General features: G+C 32.4%; 1 protein-coding gene across 1 annotated transcript; it reads left to right on the plus strand.

Moving 5' to 3' along the window:
* Window positions 1–305: 305 nt before the first annotated feature.
* Msx (homeobox protein Msx) lies at window positions 306–22,549 on the plus strand. The gene is made up of 3 exons (XM_089177138.1): window positions 306–2,691; window positions 17,520–17,716; window positions 20,480–22,549. The coding sequence occupies exons 1-3, from the start codon at window positions 1,503–1,505 to the stop codon at window positions 20,723–20,725; spliced, it is 1,632 nt and encodes a 543-aa protein (XP_089033264.1). The 5' UTR covers window positions 306–1,502; the 3' UTR covers window positions 20,726–22,549.
* Window positions 22,550–23,909: the final 1,360 nt, after the last annotated feature.

Below are 23,909 nucleotides of genomic sequence, written 5' to 3' on the forward strand. Positions count from 1 at the left end.
TCATACAGGAGCTTTCATCCCTTCCAATAGAGAAAGTAATGCGACTAGTAAGCATCAGCGCCCCCAATGAACACCGCAACGCCACCTGCCGATCAAAATTCCTCCTGTACCTTTCTCGCTCACTCTTATACCCTTAGAATATTCCGCTGAATCAGGATTGGTCGAATTTCTTTGGAAGGTAACGCCTTCTCTTGAAACGCCCGCCGTTCAACTGTACATCTTCCGATTGGTCGAGAGCTCAACAACCGTACCGGTTCGACTGGTTTCGCGGGGGCAGCCCACAACCGGTGGCACTAGCACGACGACGACGTTTACCGAGTTTACTAGAGAAAAGGAGAGAGAACACGCATGACCAAAGGAGAGAGAACGAGCTCAAGTCGGGCTCTCCGTTGCGGCTTCAACCGAGCTGGTAATCAGTGCCGTTTCCGCGCCAGCAGCGGCTACCACGCGCCCAGATTATTTTGGATTACGCATTTAACCCGTGGGGACTCGACCTGCCTAGCCGGTCTTCTTTCTTTCTTTCTCTCTCTCTCTCTTTCCCTCTTTCTTTTCTTTGCACTTTTTCATTTCGTTCTTTCTCTTTCTTTCTATCTCTTTCTCTTTCACATACACCATAAACACAAAAACTCTATTCGTATTATTTTATTCTATGTTCTGCCTGTGTTTGCCTAATAAATCCTAATCATCACCAATTTGTCATTTAACAAGTCTACGCGTTACTTTTTCTTCCTTCCACGACACTTTTTGGATTCACCTTAGCGCCAACTTTTCGTGAGGATATCAGTGCTCGAATGTCTATTGGAAAGAAGATTGAAATCTTAACAGGGACTGTGTGACAGTGCTGATAAGAATTCTCTGCAATGCATCCAACTGATATGCTCTAATTAATTTTCCTGGATTCCTTCATAATGATTCCGCTATATTTTATGAAATAACTCTCACAAGGATCGATTACATTATAACGATTATTGTATGATAACTAGTCGCAAAATCGGTTAATGCAATTATCCGAATTGATAACAGTAATGATTTGCATTGTGGTTTTTGATAAGAGACACTGTGCGCCTAAGTTTCGGATGTTGCTACGTTCTAACACGACGAAATTGACAGAAACAATTCAGTGAATTGACTGACAGTTGACAAACTATTCTGAAAGTAATCGTGAATAAGGAAAGAATGAAAATATCAAAGTGTTAGGACTATTTCAAATTACAAAAGACCACTAATCAATTGGTGAGATTCACGAGTAGAGGAATCTAAACTGTCAAGAAAGAAAAACAACAATGAAGAAACCAGAATTAATATGTTACAAATTGACATGCATCTTTCCTGGATCGTAACGAGGAATTTGATTGAATATTCGCAAGATAAGAAAGTATAAAAGATCGATAAAAACAAATAAAAGACCGTCGGCGAAGACGCCTCGGTTTAAAAACAAAAATTGGGAAAATCAAAAAGATTTATCAAAGAAAAGGGTTGAAAAATAATCGAGCTGGAGCGTAATGAGCAACAGCGAGGGTGTGGTGGCTGGCCAGGGTGCCGGAAGCGATCGTCTTTGCGAGGACGTCGACATGGCAACCCCGACGTCGGCGTCGTCAAATTTAAAACCAAGAAACGGTAAGATCAGCTTTAGCGTGGACGCATTGCTAAGCGGCACGAAGAAGTCTGCGGCTGCTGGTGTTGGTGGTGGTGGTGGTGGAGGAGGTGATAGAGGAGGTGAAAGAGGAGGAGGAGGAGGAGGAGGTGGAGGAGGAGGTGGTGGTGGTGGTGGTGGTGGTGGCGGTGGTAACAGTGGTGGTAGAAATTTTAATAACAGCAGAAGAGACAACGAGGAAAGAATGGACATTGAAAAGAATTTGGAGATGGAGGCAAGATACCGAGAGATACTGTTGGAACAACAAAGAATACATAGCAGGGAACTGTTGGCAAGGTTAAGTCCACATGGTTCAGTTTTAGCGGCTTTCAGTAATCATCATCATCATCATCATCATCACCATCATCAAAATCGTATACAGGAACAAGAACATCATCCGTCGGCAGGTAGACAAGAAATTTTAACCGTGAAAGATTTCTCCAGGTCTAGCAGTCACGACAAATCATCATCTCCGATCAGAATAGACCAGGAAGTTCAAAGGGATAGAGACGGAGAGGATCGTCGATTAACTACGGACTCGCCGATCGGTAGAATCACCGAATTGGCATTGCAAAGAGAACGCGATAGGATTCAAGATGACGAGGATTCGAGAATCGATAGAATGACCAATCCTCGTTCTGTATCGCCAGTTAGTAGGCGAGAAATGTTAGACGATCGTAGCGATTCCGAGGCGAATCGTTCCCTAGAAGGTGACAGAACGACGGATCATCTTGATCTCGAGGATCAAGAGATACGAAGCGTCGGACAGTCGGAAGATCTCAACGTAATGGACTCGGACTGTGAACTTGAGAGAGATCTTGAAACCGGTCAAGAAAAAGAAGAGAAGTCGAGTCCTGTAGTGCCTCAGCCAATACACCCTGGGGTCCAAAGGCCCTCACAGGGAGGGCCTTACCTTACCGGTGCACCCGGCGCTCCTGGATGGAATCCTGCAGGATTTCCTCATCTTGCTAGTTTTGCCTGGTTACCCCCACCCCCACATCCCCATAATCCTCATGGACATCTGTATACGCCTCATGGAGGACCCACAAGTCCTAACGGTGAGATTATTATTTTGTTTTTTTTTTCTATCTAATCTTCTATTTAACTTTTTAACAAAAGTAAAATATCAAACAAAAAATAAAGAAAAGAAAATTCTAACGATTTAAACAAAAGTTAATATAGTATATTATATTATCGTATTTGAATTACCTAATTCACGGAGAACAACGAACCTGATATGGTATTACTCGATGGCACACAAATTACGGCACGAACGATCCACCACGTTCTCGATCGGCCAACCTGATGGACCTCACGCGAACCCAATAAATATAACTCCAGTTCCGTTTCTTTAATCGAGCCTCTAGCAAACTACACGACCAACCCGTTACGAGGTGTAAAAGAGTTAAGTCGGTTTCTACCTTATCGTTTTAATTCCCCTTTTCATTCGAGAATTTTTATCTCACGCTTACGCACATAAACGAATCTTGGACTGTTGATCTTAGGTATTGGTAAAGAAATTTAAACATTACTGAAAATATATTATTCTTGAGATTTGTTCATTCCTTTTATTTATAATTATTCGTATAATTATCTAAATAATTAATTCAAAAGATTATGCTTTAGTTAAGATTAATTTTATTCATATCTTGAAATTCATTAATATATTTTATAATATAATAAGAAATTAAATGGTTAATAAATAAAATTATTTTGTTGACTAATTTAGATTGACGATCAATTTTATAATAGGGGTGGATTTTCATTAGGGTCGTATATTGATACAGGGTGTATATATTTTATTATAAATATTACCAAAAAAGTGGGTGAATTGAAAAATTTTAATCTTTAACGATGAAAAAAAATGTAATAAAATTGAATTTGAAGAAAAAAAATTCTTTCTTTGTTAGTATCAATACTTTTCAACCAACCAACATAATTATTTATAATTTTAATGTTAATTAATTTATTAAGAGATATTGACCCGAATAAAAAGTAAATATTAATTTTATACACGAGACAAAAAGAGGATCACAAAATGGTATATTTAAGAAATAAAAAAAGAGAAAGAGAAAGAGTGAGAGAGAGTGAGAGTGAGAGTGAGGGGAGGGGAGTCAATTCGTGCTGCAGATCGCGACAATGTCGATGATTAGGCGGAAAACGCGAGCTCCTAATGCGCCTCGCACGACATTCGCGGCACGATTCGCGGAGACCATAACGTTCGATATTAGCGTCGGTGGTCACGCAAACGTCGAGAGCATTATCGGTTCTTACCAAGTTGTATGTATATATATAAACCTAACATGTGCCAAAGAATTCACTTATACGAGAACTCGTTCCATCGAGATCATGATTGAAAAGTCAGCAACTCGGAAGACCAGCAGCTATCTAACTACCTGCATACCTTTCTTTTAATTTGTTTTTTATAATAATTATTTTATAAGAATTAAAGATCAAGGATCTATAGGGCCAATAATTTCATTAGCTTGAAATACTTAATTATAAAAAGGAAGAAAGAAGAAATAATCTAAGTGGAAAATAAAAAAAACTGTAAAAACTGGTTGAGAGAGAGCTTAGCCAACGTACTGGTTGGATTAGAATCTGTAAAATATGTGACTGAAATTTTCATTGAAATTTGTTGAACATGATAAGCATGTTTTTTTTTTTGTTCTTTTCTTTTTAATTATCTTACTTATGGTTTACTATTACTTACATTAGTATTTCACGTAATCATTAGCCTACTCCAAACGATTTTTTTTGTTTGTTCTTTACCTTAATAGGATTGATTCGACTATCAGATACCCGTAATTTGTTGAAGTCTCACAGATCGTAACTACTTTTTTTGTTGTTGTTCGCTTTTTTGTTTAAAGGATTTCTTTTTAGAATATTCTCTAAGATCCGATATATACAAATAATTTACATATTATCATTAGCTGAGTACTCCGCGTTGAAACGTTTAAACGTAGTACATTGTGGATAGAGAAAAAAAATCTTTTGAAATATACCAAGCCTTTCCCTTCGATCAAAGCAAAGACTCGTCACGAAGTTTCACTGACTTTCTTCAATTCCTTCCACGATGCTTTGCCTATCGAGTCTCGTCTAACTTCGAAAGCACGTCGATAGAGAATCTAGGCTAGCGGAACGTACTACGTTCCTTCTTCTATTTTAACGATTCTGGAAAAGCCAACAACCAACTTTGTTTCAAATCAATTTCTTCTTATTCCAGTCTCACGATTATTAGTCACGATAAATAACCCGAAATTTTATTAAATTTATATTCAAATAAACTGGAAACAATCCTGAAAATGTATTCAATATTATTTGACATAATACAAAAGCAATAGAAAAAAATTTATATCAATTGAACAAATTCGAATCTTTATAAGGCATCGACCATGTGTTCAGAAATTTAATTTAAATCCGACAAATAAAAATATAATTTTATAAAAATTTATTATAACCCAAAAAATAAAATAAACTCAAAATAAATTATATTCTATTTTTATTAACATCGAAAGGACTATTGTATTTCACGCAATTTCTTTCTTTAAATTTTTTGATATAAGTTACTGTACAATACTGCAGAAAATAATAATTAAACGAAAATCCTACAATGCTGATTAATTAAATCTATAATTTAATTAAAATCCAATGATTAAAAATACAACTACTGCAAAATTTTCTAATCAGAAAATAAATCCCAATAAGCCATCAAATAAATATTAAGTTGGCAAGTATAAAATTTATAATGAGTCATGTTATCAATTTTATTTCTTAACAAATTTCATACTTGACAATCTAATAATATTTCATTCTTTACGTATCCCAATACAAGTTATAGTATTTCCGAAAGTGATAATGAAATGAAAAGCTTCTATACGAGTGTTAATTAACGTACATGATTAAGCATCGAATAGTATCTCACAATTATATATACTCGATAACATAAGTCATAGTCGAGGTGATAATAATAAAATAATAATAATAAGAAGAATAATAGCTATCGATTTCTCAAATATGAATCTCACACAGTAGAGTTAAACGTGAGTTTGTTAAACGTGGAATTAAGATAAAGAAACATAGCAAGCTAGGTGGGGTGGTAAATCTGTCGAGCGTATGAAATAATCGTTCGTTCAATTAAAGGAACTGGTCGAAGAACCCTGGCGTGGGTTCTCTCACTCTCACTCACTCAGTCTCTTTCTCTCTTTCTTTCATTCATTCTTTCTTTCTTTCTCTCGCGAATCGTTTCATGCACGAGCAAACCTTACTGGAGCCAGGCATCGATCCGGCTGTTCGAGCCAACAACGACGAACAAAGCTCCACCTTATGGCTCCGACTCTATCATCCATACCTGTTAACTTTAATTGACAGTTTACTTTAATGACAGTCACCTTATAGACGCTAACTCTGAAAAACATAGCCAGCTTCGGTGACCATTATACTCTTGGCTTTAACAGTTGGTATATCTCGGCACATAAACACATAGAAAAGTGGATGTCACGATATATATTCTCTCTCTCTCTCTCTCTCTCTCTCTCTCTCTCTCTCTCTATTTCTATCTATTTCTCTCCTTTTCTCTATCTATTAGATGCAATCAGAAATTTTACTTTAGGCATTTAACTCGAACCATTTAAAATTACATACGCGATACGTGTTTGATTTACAAATAGACGGGGAAATATTCACCACAAGGTAGATGATAATAATAATTTATTTGTACATTATTATACTGAATAACGAAGAACGACTGTTTAAATATCTTATGTTTATTTGAATGCAATCAAATATTAAAGTTTATAATCGTTTTATTTGAAATTATACGTTAAGCGTTTGATGTACAAATAGACGTGAAAATATTCTAAGCAAATAATGGATATTATTATTCTGTATAACGAATATTAAATATGGCATATGTATATTTCTCTATCTTATATTCCTCTATGAAGAAATTTAAGCTAGGTTTCATTTAATATTGTTAACACGTTTAACATTTGATTTACAAATAGGAAAGAAAATATTTCAGATAATGCGCATATGTATATATATATATATACGTATAGTATTATTTTATAGATATATACATATATACAAATGTATATTTTGGTAAATGGGTGTATAATAGGTTGCCTCAACACTATTATCTTGAATACCGAGGACTGTGAGCAATAAATATCACCGTTAAAGCAAGAGTACGTTCGCGAGTTCGCTTTTCTCGCTTCGGCATCGGACTCCTCTTACAGCTTTTACTTCTTCTGGCTGCTGGACCAGACGAGTACTGACTTTGGAAATATAAATAGACGTCGTGATTCTAAGCTTACGAACGAACGAGTTCGAGTGATCTTGGGAAAAACGGATATGTTTGCTATGTGCCCATGATTTGTGAGCTGGACTTCCTTAATTACTAAAAAAATCTTAACGGAAAAAAAAGAAAAATACAACGAAGATTTCCATAAATATTGTATAGAATTTAAAAAGAAATTCTATATAAATTTTCCGAGAGCATCGTCAAAATTAATTTAACAAATATTCATTCTAATATTTTTAAAGAAGAAGAAGAAAAAAATATATTAGATAGGATTTAAACAGAAAATTATTTGCTCTAAATAAACAAGACAAAAAAAAAGAGATGAAAAATAAAAATAAGAATTCATATTACACATATGGTAAGAAAAATTATAAATTTTGATAGTAATAACGTTGAAATGAAATAACTTGAGTACTCAAACATAGTTAAAACGCAGACTCATTAGCTTTTAACTTCCTTCTCTCTATCCCTCTTTCTCTCTTTCTTTTTCTAAAGAATTGAAAACACTTCAAACAACATACAACGTAAAAGCGGCATGGAGAGACACAACAAACAACGAAACGAGAGTAGTTATATTTCTAACAGAGCTATTTCGTACCTTAACACGAGCAAAATTGGAGTTCGCGCGTAACGAGAAACTCGCGGTGGTGTGTGCTTCCTAGAAAGAAATTTTCTAAGCCCATTACTGAACTCTCTCTCTCTCTCTTTCTCTATTTCTTAACAGGAGTATATAAAAGTCGTTGGTTGTTGAAGTTGCTACTTGGTTAGGTAGATACGGGTGGCAAAGGTACACACAAGTTCTCGGTTGAGTGTATATTTTCTTGACGTCTCGAGAAAACGAATGAGAAAGAGAAGGAGAAAGATAAAAAAAGAACGAGAGAGAGAGAGAGAGAAGAGAAAAGAGAAGGAAGAAAATATTGCTCCTTCGGTAAAGGAGGAGTCGTACGTATACCGTCGAGCATGATAGAGTCATACATAACCGAGAGCATCCATAATGCATTCAAGGAGGCCAGGGTAAAAACTGCCCTTGTTTGGTTCGCCTTGGCACACCCAGCTCCCTTCCTTCGCGACGTCATCCTTTTTGTCGATGATAACGACAAACCACTTGCCCTTTACTTACTCCTCTTTTCTTCTCCACCCTACCCCCTCTCACTCTCTCTCTCCTCTCTCTCTAGCTCATTCTTTCTCTTACTCTTACTCACTTATTCTATCTTTGTTTTTCATCTGGATTGCTACGAGCCTGTTCGTGAATCTTTCATCTCTCTCTCTCTTTCTCTCTCTCTCTCTATCTATCTATCTATCTCTTTTTCTCTTTGAACATCTTCTCCTACCAAGCCACCCTTTTTCTTTTCACCATCAGAGCGCGAGACCAATTACCCGTGCGATCCGAAGCGAAGTGTACGGGGTTGCGAAGTCTCCCGCGCACGTCCTCTCCTCTTCAACTCGTCCCCAACTCGTCCCAACTCGACACGCCGCCATCTTTCTACACTCCAGCCCCGTTACCTCTCCCGGATGCCAACCCACGATCGATATTTTGTTACGTGGATTTTCTTCCGACTAATCGTTAACCCTCCCCCCCCCGCTCTATTTCTATCTTTATTAATTTTTTTCTTTATTTATTTATATACATTTTATTTTTCTATTATCTTGCATTAGAGAAGTTTTTTTTTTATCACTTTTTACGTCCTATGCTGTTTTTTTTTTCGTTTACTTACTATGATCGATATTTTTCCTAGGCTATTGGTAGTTTTAAGTAATTTGTAGTTAGTTTTAAAGTAGTTATTTCTAAGATAGGATAAATAAGCTTCTCACATAGACAAAAGAAAATAGATGGTTTCTAGAAAAGGTAAAAACGACTTTCTTATAAGTATAAATAGATATTCTAGGATAAGCGAAGATGTTGTTCTGTTAGATAAAAATATAAAAAATGTCCTCTGTTCTTATGGTATGAATTAGTGAGAGAGTGTATAAGTTTTGTGCGTGTGCTTTTGACATACGTGATTTTAAAAACGTCAATCATGAAATCCGTTGCTAGCTGCGATGCTACCGAGAGGATAGTTTAAGGTGAAGTATGATGAAAGAAAAAGGACGATAAATGGTAAGAGAAGAAAGTATATAAACATGTAACTTAAAAAACCAGGGTAGCGTATTGAAAAAGTGTTGTTCCAACGACGAATCTTTCTTAACAATTAGTATTCATAATTTTTTATAATCCAGTAGTTTCTGAACTAGTTGGTAAATCTGTATTAGTAATAAATCGAAAATAATTAATAAATCTGTATTAGCCAGTAAGTATGCATTCAAATTAATTCTTAAGTCCGTATTCTATTCAGTAACCTCAGTGGAACCTTTTATAAGATCAATCGGTAACGTAATGAATAAATTTAAATATAAACGAATTAGAGTGTCAGTAAAATTCACTTAGCTACCGCAACCATAATTATCCTATTTGTGTTTATTGAAGCAGAGATAGAGGTCTAACTTCACTTGCAACAGGAAAGGTAACCCATTCGTATTTTCATTCCCGACTTATCTACCCTCACCGTAACATAATTCCAATCAAATTCATAATTCGATTACCCTCTCCTCCTCCTGTTGTCACATCTAAAGTTTATCACTCGCCAAGTTGTCCCGCAATTTTTTAGGTCATTCCCTGGTAAAGGGACTTAACCGTTTGACCAAAAATAGATCGCACTTTTTATTATACTACAAGATATAACACACTCATAGATGAGTTTCTTTGATCGTACTATCTCTTCTTCTTCTTCTTCTTCATTAAAACGACAAAAGATACTTTTCTCAATTTCTTTCTCTGCTTGTTCATACTTTATACTCGTCCAAGAGAATTTTTCTACCCTAAGCGTATATACGTTCTCTTGGAATTCTATCATCGTGTCGTCTATCGTGTGTTCACCGACAAACCGTTTAAACTACTCGTTCAGTTTTAATAACGATCGAAGTTACCTACTCGAGAGTCTCAACTTTTTTCCAACACGTTTTAATCATTTTTCAAACAAGTCAGCATTAGTCTTCTTACATTTTCTTCTGTAATTCTTTCTTCTTATTTTTATTCTACACAAAGAAAACGTTTAGATTACTATTACGTGTCTTTACGAATAATTAATGTCTGTTATCAATGAAAGAAAAACAAAAAAAAAACTTGAAGCTAATAATATACAATTTACAATCATTATTGATAATTAAAATGAATGAAAGAAACAAAATATAACATGTAACTTGTGACGATGTGTTGAAACAAAAAAAGTGATTAGATAAAAATTTGGTGTTTATTTAAGATCAGAAAAAACAAACCAATGCGGTATGCAAATTAATTTCAATATTCGTTTCAAACGAGGTGAGAAAATGAAAGAGAAAAACAGAGATAGAAAGATAAATGACGATAAATGAGAGAAAATATAGATCTCTCGATGAATCGTTATGAATAAAGAATAAAAACCAAAAAAAAGAAAATGACGTAAATGATTACAACGACAATCACGTTAGACGCGTTCGATCAAATAATTCTTATCGAATATCAATTTTAACCGGTTCTTTATCGTTGAAGTACGAATTTTCAGTTATTTCGTAGATAACACACGGTATGAAATCTCCGGAAACGTAATACGCATACCACACATCACACACACATTCGTTTTAATGACTTCATCGACGACGACGACGACGAGATCGAGCTCGATCCCAAGTTCCGATAAGGACGATGTAAAATTTTATTATACCTACTCGCTACGAAGATTTTACAACTTGTCTTTGAATGTAACGCGATACGCCTTTTACCATTGCGAACCAAATTGATTTCATTTTTCTTTTTTTTTTTTTTTTATTTATTACGCTTAACTACGACGACTTATATATCCGTGCATATATTTGCTTAACAAAATTATCGATAGAATCAATATTTATTTAACAATTGATATCTTCGGTAAATTTGTTTAAAAAATCTACGATCTTTTATTTAATAATATATTTTATGTACGAGTATAGAAGAAAATTATCGATCGAAATTATATTTTTATTTGAATAGATATCTCTTGTAAATTTATTTTAAAGATGTACGATTTTTTATTTAATTGTCGAATCTAATTTTTAAGTATAAGTTTATGAAAATTGATTAAGAACAGAATAAGAAATAATCGAATTTTAATAATTAACAATATATTTTTTAGTTAGATTTTAATGGAGAATCAACTGTTTTGTAGTAATTTAAAAATGTTATTGAAAAATGTAGTATTAATCAATACTTTCGTTAGATACTGCATACGTACGCTTGCAATAAAGAACTATAATATCTATAGTTAACAATGTATTGTAATGACTTTGCAATATTTTTTTTTTTATATTCCTCCCTTAGCAAATTTTTTTTAAATTTTGTATTCTCACTTATCAATCTCCATATTTTGTTTCTTTTAAAAGAAGAAAAATTAATATCACGAATGATTAACGAGTTAAAACCGTCTAAACAAAACTTACAACACCATGCAAAACTAATCCTCATCGAAGAAAGAAAGAAAGGAAGTAGATCGCGTGGAAAAAAGTGTAGATCACGGAAGAAGATTATAATGCTTTATTTTTTTTTTTTTTTTTTTTAAGGTAATAAAAAGTCCGACACAGCGAGCCTCCTTACACGTTCGTACTTTTCCAGCCAACTAATTTGAATCGAGCACGAAACTTCTACCTGTCACCAACGAGTAACGCCCCCATACCCTGACGAGATAAATGCTTCAAACAAGCTTGTTGACGCTCGCACGAATCCTAACATTCATCTATTGTTTATTTACTTCAAATATTACGTAATATTACGTAGATTTTATATATATATTGTAATAAAAGGGAAAACAAATCCTTAAAAATACTTTTCTTATCTTTACGGTTCTGATGTTTGTTTTATTTCACAAAGATGAGTAATCATGAATAATAAAGGGTTGGAAAATATTTTAATAAAAAACCAACAATTTTTATTTCATAATTACATTTTATGAAAATAACATTAATAATCGTGTATGGGGAAATTAGTATAATCGTTCAATGTTTTGAAATATTTTAAATGAAAGTATGCAATATCCTTAAACACAAAATCACACGATCGCGTGAAGTATAACAAATGAAATAAAAAAAGATTGTAATCATTTTTGAAAATGAATGAAACCAATCGACATGAAATTAAGTAACAACAACAACAAAGTGGGAGGAGTCATATGAAGTAGCATAAATGAGATCTTAATAATGTTCTATCAAAAAAAATCTCATTAAACATAAGTTTGGGAGTAATCCTCGTGTATAGTGGGGAAAGAAGTTGGATTGATAGAGAGGGGGGTGTGGAGGGAGGGAAGTACCTTAGGGGAGGTTAAGAAAGATCTTTCTTTTGGTATCCGTAACGGTGGCTTTCGAGTATTATGAATACCGACGTCATTTATAATGCTCGAACGCCACCGTCGCATCGTCCATGCACATTTATCTGACTCGCACGTCGAGGAACGAATTAACGAAGCCCGCCCCACGTCCCCAATGATGTTCTACAAAATATTTCGAACGATCCATCATTCATCGTAGACATAATTACCGGCGTTCGTAGCGTTTTTATTCTTAAAATAAAAAATACAATAGAGAGAGAAAGAAAGATTAACACTAAAAAAATAAAAAAATCGATGCTCACAATCATTGTATTAGTGTAAAAATACTTATATGTATATATGTATGTGTGATGTGTACTATTGATCACTGCAAAAAAGATGTTCGTTAATAAGTTAATTAGTCTCGCGACAGACATTGTTAATGTTTACTCTCTTTCTGTATTTATTTTTCTCTTTTTGAACACTCATTTCTACGTTTCTACATTTTTCAAATGTTTTTCTTTGAAACGTGGGAACAAACGATTAAAGATCATCCAATATCAGTTAACCAAATTATATATTAAAAATGTATTACTTTAAGAGTACTCTTGAATATTATTATTTAATATTGCTATCTTTCTCTCAATCTCTCTCTCTCTCTATTACTTTGTGTATTAAAAAGCACTATTAACAAAAGTATAATTATTTTTTTAAAATTTATATAAAATTTATAAAATTTTTTTCTTCCACTTTAATAAAGGACAATTATTTTCTTCGAGATTAAATAAAAAATGAATCTTTTTTTTTTATCTGGAGTAAATACAATCATCAAAAATCGGTCGCGAATAATCGTAATTTGAACTATGGAAATTTGCTAAATGGCACACAATTAGAACAAAACATTCGTTTCAACTATTTTAATATTAAAATAGAAATAAATTTGAATTAAAAAAAGAAAAAAAATTACAACCTTAACAAGTTGAATCCTATTAGAATAATCATTGACATTATGATTAAATACACCTGTATTAATTTAACACTGACATATAGAAAGAGCTTTGAACTTCGCGAGTAGAGACTACGTAATCGTTTTCTTGGTGCGTTCTCCTGTCCGGTAATTAACAGAAATTCATTAGCGTTCAAGGGAGATAGGTAAGTCGAAAAAGAAATAAAGAAAAGAAAAAAGATAAATGTATATGCGTCGGCGAACATTATTCGTACTTGGAATTTTTAGTCTAGAAACAGCTTGAGTGCAAAGACACGATTATGCGTTCGTCGGCGTCGTCACTACTCGACGTTTAACACAAAGAAAGGAAAATTCCCTTCTTCATTCTATCTTCGATTTATCGATATTTTCTTTAATTACATCAAAATTCAATGTTCATAAATATTTATTTGTTTTTTTCTTTAACAAAGAAATATATTTTTAAGGGATCACACGGGATCACATTTAAGGGATGAAATCACCCTTCATATACTGAAACACGTTTAAAATAATATTCTAATTATTGAGTTCTAATATATTATTTCATTTTTTTCAAAAATTTAATTATTGATTAGTTTTTAATTCATTACTGTCTTCAGTAAATAATAATTTGGTTATGTGTTCGCTTATTTTGGTAAAAAATTTAACATTGATTTTAAAATTTGATTAATAATTCTACAAATAAAAATTTGAATTTATATATTTTCTACCGTCTGTATTTAACATAATTAATCAATGAATATTCGTAAAAAAAAAAAAAAAAGGAAAACAACAAGAATGAATAATCGTCATCGGTAAACACTTCATGCAAAAATTTCACTCATAATTAAATACGATCGTTCGATTACATTCATGAAAAATTGCTAGTCTGATTCCAAAATTTACATAATTATACAAATATATTCGATTATTGAAAAAAAGTTATTAAGAATGTTATTATTTAACGTATAAAATCGAGTAATTTTTTATTTCAAAAATATATATCAAGCGAAAGAATTTTATATTCCCGAGTAAAAAGAATGAACTTAATTATAATTAATCAGCGTCTCTACCGTTTTAAATATACGATTTTTTTATCATAATTACCATCATTATAAGAATCGAATGAAATATTTGTTTGATCGAGCGTAAAACTTACACCAGTCAAAATACTGATTCCACGTGGCAATGAAAAATAAAAAAATATTTTATGCATGCATAGGCACATATAAACATCTTTTAAAATACATTTACTAATAAATTACGTAAATTTCATTAAAAATCTTAACATATAAAATGTATGTTATGTTATACCTTATCTAATATATCATACTTAACAAATAAATGTACACGAATAAAACCTGATTACGAATAAAAACTAAATATACTACTAATAAATGCAATATACAATATTATAAATAAAAACATAATTTATTATATAGAAATAAAATTAAAAAAATATACTATATATATTATATATTATTCCGTAATTTAAATATATGCAACTTATCGAATAAACATACGTATTAAATAGACCCATAAAAATAAACAGTAATAAAATAAGAAAAATAAAACAGAAATAAAATTAACCATGTTACTATCATATATGTATATATATATATATATATAGATAGCACATTTAATTCCGCGTGAGAGTTAACGATTAAACGAGAGGAACGATTACATAATATAGTATTATAACGATTTTCTAATACGACAATCTTATATATATAAACCAAAGGATAATCTGTAAAAAAAAAAAGAAGAAAGAACGAAATAGAATCGTTTTCTCTTCTAGTGTTTATTGGTAAGCCGGTTCGAATCGAGATTCTCATAAAGAGAGACGAAAAAAAAAAAGAAAAAAATTGAAAGAAAAAGAAAGTGTAAAAGAGAAAGAGATAGAAAAAGATATAAAGAGTGAAAGATAGAGAGAGAGAGAGGCGGGGAAGGAGTAGATATACACCGCTCATAAGACGTTCGAACGTTTAATTAGCAGAAATTAATTAGTGTCCGCAAGAAACATATTGATTTGATCGTTCTCTCTCTCTCTCTCTCTCTCTCTCTCTCTTTCTCTTATATATACATATACACAGACACATATATACTCAGATCTTTCTATCTCTCTGTCTTTCTTGAACATTTCTACTGCCACCTCCACCGCGCGAATATGGCGAACTGGTTACGATACGCGAAATGGCCTCGCGATATCTCGCGAAAAGAAAAAAGAAAAGCGAAAACGAAGAAGTGAAGAAGTAGGAAAATAAAGAAGAGCTTAATGACACGTTCCATTCGTATTTCACACGACCTTTCTTTTTTATTTTTTTTTATTTCATTTTTTGTTGTTGGTACCTTGGAAAAGGGAATAGAATAACGTTGTCTTCTATCAAACGATATCCTTTTCCAAAATAATTTCTTAACAACTGTGAGATAAAATGAATCGATCTTTAATTTGTATTCTATAAAAAAAAAAAAAAACATCGTATTATTATTCACGAATATAAAGTGATTTTTACGATCTCGAACAATTCGACAATTTTTGGACAATTTTTATGAAACTTTTGTTCGATCTTTTTTTTCGTTTTTATTTATTTTTAATTTGATTTTATAGTCATGCACCGATGTATCAAAATTGTTTATAAATGTTATGTTCATATTGTTTTTTTTTTTATTACTAACAAGATTATTTGCAACTTTAAATATTGGAATGAATTTAAATGTAAATTTTTTTATAAAAACATAATAACAATATTACGAATCTTATATAGTTCAATTTATTTGTCATTATTTCTTCATTTTAAAATTTGTGATTATTTGAATTTCGTAATTCGTACAGTGTCAAATAATCGACCAATTATTAATGTTTACCATATTATTAGTATCTTTAAAAAAACATTCTAAACTCATTATTACATTTTAATAATTTTCACGATTGTTTAAATTTTTCTATAAAAAGAAAACACACACAAAATTATTACTCAAATATGATCGAGTATATTTCTCATTATTTCTTCATTTCGATATTGGTGATTATTTGCATTTCGTATTTCGTACAGTGTCAGACAATCAACTAGCGAATCTTTGTCGTCGTAGTTGTCGTCGTCGTCGTCGTAGTTGTCCGTTGTCGTCATCGATAAGAGCCAAAGATAAATTTCCTTCTAGAGGCCGTTCAACATTTAATTAGCAGAAATTAATTAGCGTCCCGTAGAAACATATTGATCGGTTATGTGCACGGAATAACCGAGTCTTGAAAGAGAGAGGAGAGAAAGAAAGAGAGAGAGATATAGTAAAAGAGAAAGAGATAAAAGAAAAAGAGAGGTTAACCAAGCACGTTCGGTATACACGAAATGGGGGAAGAGATGCTAGCACGAGAATGGAAGACGTAATACCCGATGTCGCGACAGGTCCGCTCGACAATGCCGGCTCAGGCCTCTTTCCTTTTTTGTCGATCGTCGATCGTTAATTAGCGCTCGGAATCCACGCTTGTCCCCCTTCGTTTGCCACGAAATCGTCATCGCTTCGTCGAACAATATTACACGAAAAAAGCTTTTTAGTTTCCGATTCCCTAATAAGAACCCAAGGAATCCTATTTCGAAATCATTCAAAAATTCGATCAAATATTTTTCTATACGAAAGACTATTCAATTTACTTCTAACTTTAGTTACTTGAATTTGGCTAAAATCTTTCAACTCGTCAAACTTGAATTTTTCTTTTATTTATTTTTTTTCTGTGACGTTAATCAAATATATAACTACTATAAATATGTTAATAATACTGTATAGTTATATAGTATTAATATATATTATATATTAATTATATATTAATTATATAAATATATTAAATATATATATATAGTATTAATATATTAGTTATATTAATACTACGTATATTACATAATAATACTATCAATTTTGCAATAATACTATAGATATGTTATATTTATAGTATTATTAGGTTGATTTATCCAATCATTTAGGTGTTTGTTGTAAAATAAAATAACAGTTATTTATAAATATTTACTAATATTATAATTTGTTATTTCTTTAAATTATTGCTAAAACGCACTTTTAATTAATTTATAATAACCACGTATTGTTTCACGACATCTAGAAATAATAAAATACTTAATTCCAAATAATAAATGATAATTTACAATAAAAAATATCCCATCATAAAAATAATAGGTGTTATTTTATTGTAACAAATTTCTAATTATAGTATACAATTTTAATTAAAATTGAATTAATGTTAAATTTCATTTGATTATGCAGGTGATTTAAGATTACCAGGTCCAGGACCAGGTCCAGTACGTTGCACCCTACGGAAGCATAAACCAAATAGAAAACCAAGGACACCGTTCACGACGCAGCAGCTGTTGTCTTTGGAGAAAAAATTTCGAGAGAAGCAATACTTGACGATAGCAGAACGCGCGGAATTCTCTTCGTCCCTTCATCTCACGGAAACGCAGGTGAGAGAGACTCCTCAAAGGATATGATCAACATAATAGTAGTTACTTAGATTACAATATACTATCATGAATATTATTCTTATTTATATAGGTATGTGTGTATGTGTTTAATGTATATAAGTATCATTGATGTTATCTGGTGTATGTACTTGAACCTGAACAAGATAAATGCGATGCATAAATTATTTTAACTAGTACGACCACACGTTATACGTATAAACCTTTTCATATGTTAATAATATAAACATACATATACTCACATAATCAAATATAATATATGTCTATACATACATATAAACTATCAGTTTAGAATATGAAGTAGAGTTATTGAATAAGGACAACTCATTTTATCGATTCTGAATCCATTAGAATAATTATCGCGATAGTAATGATAATAATGAACGAACGGAAGCCAAGTAATATTTGATCAGTCAAAAAAATTCGATTTAACGTTTATAAAAGAATAATTAATTTTAAGTCCGATAAAGGACACGAAGAAAATACAAACAAATGTGAACAATAAGAAACGTGCAATTATTATTAATTGATAATAAATAAATGCGATGTGAAAGAGATAGGAGCAATAAAAAATTAGTTTTTTAAATAGGTGGAACGTGTGTGATGGATGGATCAAAACACGATGTTACAAAATTATCATAATTATTATCGATAGGATCTGCAAAGAAGATAAATAAGGCACCTTGTAAGGTTTCTTCCCTTCTTCGTAGTATACCTACACGTTCCTTTTTATTTATCCTTCATTATATATATTATATTATTTTTTTTCCCCTTCATTCATTTTTTTTCACGTTTCCTTTACCTTCAAGGGATCGAAAAGAAAAAAAAAGAAATAAAAAAAGAAAGAAAGAGAGAAGCCATCAGCGTATTTATTTCAGGTAGTGTGTTTGCCTTTCCTTATGACTCGTGTTAAGCGTCCAGAAGAGAGAGAGCGAGAGAGACAGAAAGAACCATAGTCGTATGAACGTTATCGCATGGCTAGCGTGTTAAGATACACTTTGCGCATTCATTACAATGAATCAGACGAAATGAAGCTTCGTCGCATTCATTTGCTTAGATAAGCAACGATCATCACTTAAATTCTCTCTTTCTCTCTCTCTTACATTCAAGAAATTCCCTTTTGCACACTTCCCTACGTATACAAACGTACACTCACGCACACACATTTTGTACGTATTCTATGTATATTATGTGTTTAGTATGTATGGTGAACATAATGGACAATATTTTTTTTTACCTTACATTCTTCAGAAAAAAGAACGGGTTGACCATTTAAGTTGCACGAATGTTATTCTGTTAATTTACAATATCTTAAACCGAACAAGATTTTAATTAACAAGAAAAATAAATAAATAATTAAAAATATTGAAGAATTAATTTCTCAAGTTTATGATCAAATTCAATTTTGGATCATATCTTTTGTTTGTATAGTATTATTTTTTGTTGAATAATAATTATTTTTATTCTTAACACATGTATATCTTTTTTAAATTAATTACATTACTTAGTAGAAAAATCAATCGGTGAATAACGTATCAAATGTAGCAATTACAAAATAAAATAATTTAAAATTATCTATTTTCTGTTAATAATATTATTTCATTAGAATCACTTTATTTGTTCTTGATTATCTTTTAATCAAATTCAATGATATTTAAACACCTGTTTCTTTTTTTTTACTTAATTTTTTTCTGTTAAAATACACAATATCTGTTGGCAAGAATCAATCTATGAATAGAACGTATTGATTAGCAATTAGAAAAGAAAATACTCTTGGGTAAACGTAGCTACGAACTACCGAAAATTATTTATAATTTTTTTTTTTTTTTTTTTTATAAACTTTAAAGTAAATTTGACACGTCGTTGCGTTCACGAGAGCCTTTCCAACTCACGGCCGACTTAACCATTTTCTTACACACACATGCACACAGAACAGATAAACAAACAGACAGATACGTATATGTATATACATAGACAGCCAGTCCAGACAGTTTCTACGATACCTAATCCGTTCGTTACTTTCACCTATTTGAAACTACTAATTACGAGCTATATAACACCCGCAGCAAAATCGCACGCGATCGTACGCGTTCTCTCATATTTGGCTTAGGTCGCTCTCGTACGCCTCATCGTCGTGTTAACAGCGTGTTAACAACCAGGTAGACGTTATTCGTTAACGCGTTAACCATAATCATACCAGATACCTACTCAACCACGTTCATACTCTTCCATACAAATCCGACCTAAGACGTCATAAAGAAAGATAATTTTACAAATTTTTATTGTTGTTGTTGTTGTTGTTGTCAATTATTTCAAATCCTTTAAACACTATATAGAAAATAAAAATATGTTACGTTCAATTAGTACGATATAATTATTCTTAGAATAACTTTGCATCGCAACTTAATGCCTGTGTGCTGTATCAAAAAAAAAAATTGTTGCATTGAATAAACTAATTTCAAATTTATTTATTGATAATGAAAAAATGTATATCAAAAATAAACGAATAGAAATAGAAAAATATTACTTAAAATTAATGAAAACTACTCGCACGATATCGTCCTAATTTTAAATATTTAAATAAAACAAATTCGAATACACTTCCAACCCCCTCCCCCTTATTCAAAAATATTTCTAATAAAATGAAGAAAGAAAACAAAAAAAAAGAAAATAAACTAAAATGAATGAAAACGTCAGAGACTAGTACCCGTTTGACCGGGCCCTTTCTGCTTGTATATTTTCCAGGTGAAGATCTGGTTTCAAAACAGACGAGCGAAAGCGAAGAGATTGCAAGAGGCTGAAATTGAGAAGCTACGACTATCGGCAAGGCCCTTATTGCACCCAAGTTTCGGTTCGGGCCTGATGTTCTCGGGCGTTGGTCCTCCTGGTACACCAGGAGTGCCACCCTTTATCGCAGCGGCCATGGCTAGGCACACCCATGCTGCTGCCGCGGCGGCCATGTTCATGGGGCCCCCTGGACACAGGCCTTAATAAGGCGGACTCGTTCGACCTTCGTCGTCTCTCTTGCTTGGCCAACGACGAGTCAGCTAACAGTTTTAGTTGCTTCAACGAACTCTCCTTGAGAAGAGGATATTTGTTGCGTATCTTCAAGATAGGTCTCTACTTTTTTTTCTTTTTTTTTTGTTTTTCAATCCAACTCACCGTTTCCAATTGCCCTCTATTTCTTCTTTTTCATCCATGCTCCAATTTATTTTTTTCGCATTGTTTTTCCTTTTTCATTTTTAATCGTATTTTATAATTTCTCGATAGACATCGAACAATAATTTGTCATTTAACATTAAAATTTCGTGAAAAATATTTTCAATTGCATTTTCAAGAAGATCGAGTAACATCATCGTTCTAAAAACCTGTTGGACTCCAATCTGAGAGCAAAGTTCCTACCAAATCTGAAAATAGAAGAACCAAACGCGTGAAATCCAATTACGCGTTACGAAATAAATTTGCACCGTGTAGGGTATGCGATTGGCCAATACCAAGGAACAGATATAATCTTTTGATCCTTACTACTATTACTATCTTTTCTTTACATATGTATATATATTTAATCGAAGAAAAGTATCATCGCCTTTTGTGCCTCCTCGGTGATGAACCATTTTAACCACCCCCACCCATCCAACCCACTAACCCCCCAATCGCCGTGGATTTAAATTACTTGACATTTATTTGTGTTCGACGAGAAAATTGTGATCGACTGTGAACGCGTGTTTCTCTTAGCATTTATTCGTGGCATTTTCGATGGTGGTCTTACATTAGAATGAAAAATAAAGGGATAAGAAATGAAGGAGAAACGGGAGAGTGAGGAAAATAATGAAAAACAATATGAAAATAAAAAACGAACGAGTGAAAATCATGCACATAATTGTAAATAAAATTGTTCGTTCGATCGATAATCGCTAGGAATGTACGATGAATGTGTACGTATGTATGTATGCGAGTGTATTTATGTATATAAACCAGTGTATAAATTCGTACGATTTCGATGCAATTTCAAAAAGGTAATCGCGATTAATCTAAATCAAAAGAAAAAGTCGAAATATAAACAACAAAAAAACGAAATATTCGTTTTCATTTTGATGCATATTTATTTATGTATTTAGAGAAATCGAATTTTTACGAATAGAAAAAAAAAGCGAAATAATAAAGAAAAACATAACTGACCTGTGAACTTGTAATAACGATAGTTCGGAAGAAAACCCTGAAAATCATTTACGTTTAATTAAAAGTGCGTTATTTGTCGAGTGTAAATAATGTGTAAAAGAAACAAAATATTGAAGAATCACTTTTATTACGAAGAAACGTGTGATTGGTTCTTCTAATACGATGAAAAACGAAAGAGAACAAATCTAAAGAATCATTTTTCGCGTTTGTAAATAAATAAATATATAATCCCAGTGAGAGAAAGATGTGTACGATTTATGTGTGTCCTCTTTCGTTTGTCTCTTTGTTTAAGTATGAGAGAGAGAGAGAGAGAGAGAGAGAGAGAGAGAGAAAAGTGGTAATTGGGAAATAAACACATGTAAATTATGTAATATCTACGTGTACGATCATCACATTGAGAGATCCTTTGGTAGTAAAAAGAAAAGGAAAGGAAAAAACTGAGAATGAATTTTTAGGTTTAAAGAAAAATCCAAGAGAAAAAAATAAAGTAAATCGCGCGACGTGAATTTAAAGAAACGATAGCAAAAGTTTTGCTCTGTATAAATGTAACATGATATAATTTATCCACAAGAAATAAACACATACACACACACATACATATTATATAGTGAGAAAATAAAAAACAAACAAATCTGATTTGAAATTATTCAATCTATCCAAATATATTATACTATGTATAAAAGTTGTTCTATGTTGAACACATATAACATATATATATGTATATAAGATCAATAATAATTCCTCCAACTAACAGATCATATTTAAATCGAGTTCACGTTAGAGGTGATCGTTGAAGTATTGCAACTGGGTAATTAAGATGTTCGGTCAATTTGAAAAAAGAAAAAACAAGAATTATAAAAGAAAATGGAGTGTCTGTTGGCAAACGACGACGGGTAGGTTGATGACGTTTTAAGAAACGCGTTAACAATGACCGTATCGCAACGTCATCGAGGGTTGTGGTGTGGAAGATTGGTAAAACGAGAGAGAAATAAAACGACTGGAAAGAGAAAGAAGAAGAGAAAAATTCACTGGGCTTATATTACAGGTTTCTCAATGAAAAAAAAACAAAGAAAATAAAAAATAACAAAAAGAGAGAGAGAGAGAGAGAGGGAGAGAGAGAGAGGTTTGTGGCTGGTATAAGGCAGCCGAAAGTGTCCGGTAGATAATTAGAAATATGTTAATTCGCCGTGGCCGCTAATTGGTTTTTGACTAAATTTTTTAATTAAGTCCTAAAGCCGGGCGGCGCGCTGATTTATCGACGGCAACCGCCGGCTAATTATAAAATATATATATATACTAGGGATATATCCCTTTTTTATCTGTGTATACGTATATATATAAACATAAACACATATACACGTATACACAAATATATAATTTCGCCAACGCGTTCCTTCGTTTCATCGTTATCATCGTCGTACGTTTCGTACTCTCATCTTGTGTGCACCTGTCTTTTCGTCGAAAGGAATCGTCAGAATTCAGTGGCGTCAAATTCGGTCGAATTTTTATTAAAAATACGACGAAACAAATTTTCTCATTAGTTTCAATCGAACGAAACTTATTATTATACACACAAATATTATTTATATTTTATTCGGGAATTTATTTTCTTCTCGTGATATTTTTATAAATCCTAACCAAATGTTGTTTCTGATTAATTATTTAATTATAATATAATTACGATGTACGTAAGCCGAGATGATTCATGATTGAAAAAGGAAAAAAATGTGTCCTAAGGTAAGAAATAATTAATAAGAAAAAAAAGGAAGAAAGACGCCTATGCGATCCACACGCGTGTTCACGCAGACTCACCTTTCCTATCTGCAAAAGGTCTAAGCTGAGAAGGTAGAGATAGAGAGAGAGAGAGAGAGAGATCCGTTGTTTCATGGGTAGAAACGATCAAAGAGATTCGCCGGCCTCTTTGAATCTCTCATCCGCGGCTCGTAACTGTCCTCTCTCTCGTCGAAGACCGGTAGCCTAATTGTTCTTCTCCGCT

Source organism: Polistes dominula, unplaced genomic scaffold (genome assembly GCF_049000335.1).
Source record: "Polistes dominula isolate Pdom_NZ unplaced genomic scaffold, Pdom_raw_medaka contig_20, whole genome shotgun sequence".
NCBI lineage: Eukaryota > Metazoa > Arthropoda > Insecta > Hymenoptera > Vespidae > Polistes > Polistes dominula.

Bases quoted from the DNA above. Each gene is read 5' to 3' on its own strand.
- Msx (XM_089177138.1), top strand. From the start codon at position 1,503: ATGAGCAACAGCGAGGGTGTGGTGGCTGGCCAGGGTGCCGGAAGCGAT. The intron at 2,692-17,519 runs GTGAGATTATTA...TTGATTATGCAG, and splicing joins AGGACCCACAAGTCCTAACG to GTGATTTAAGATTACCAGGT. The intron at 17,717-20,479 runs GTGAGAGAGACT...TATATTTTCCAG, and splicing joins TTCATCTCACGGAAACGCAG to GTGAAGATCTGGTTTCAAAA.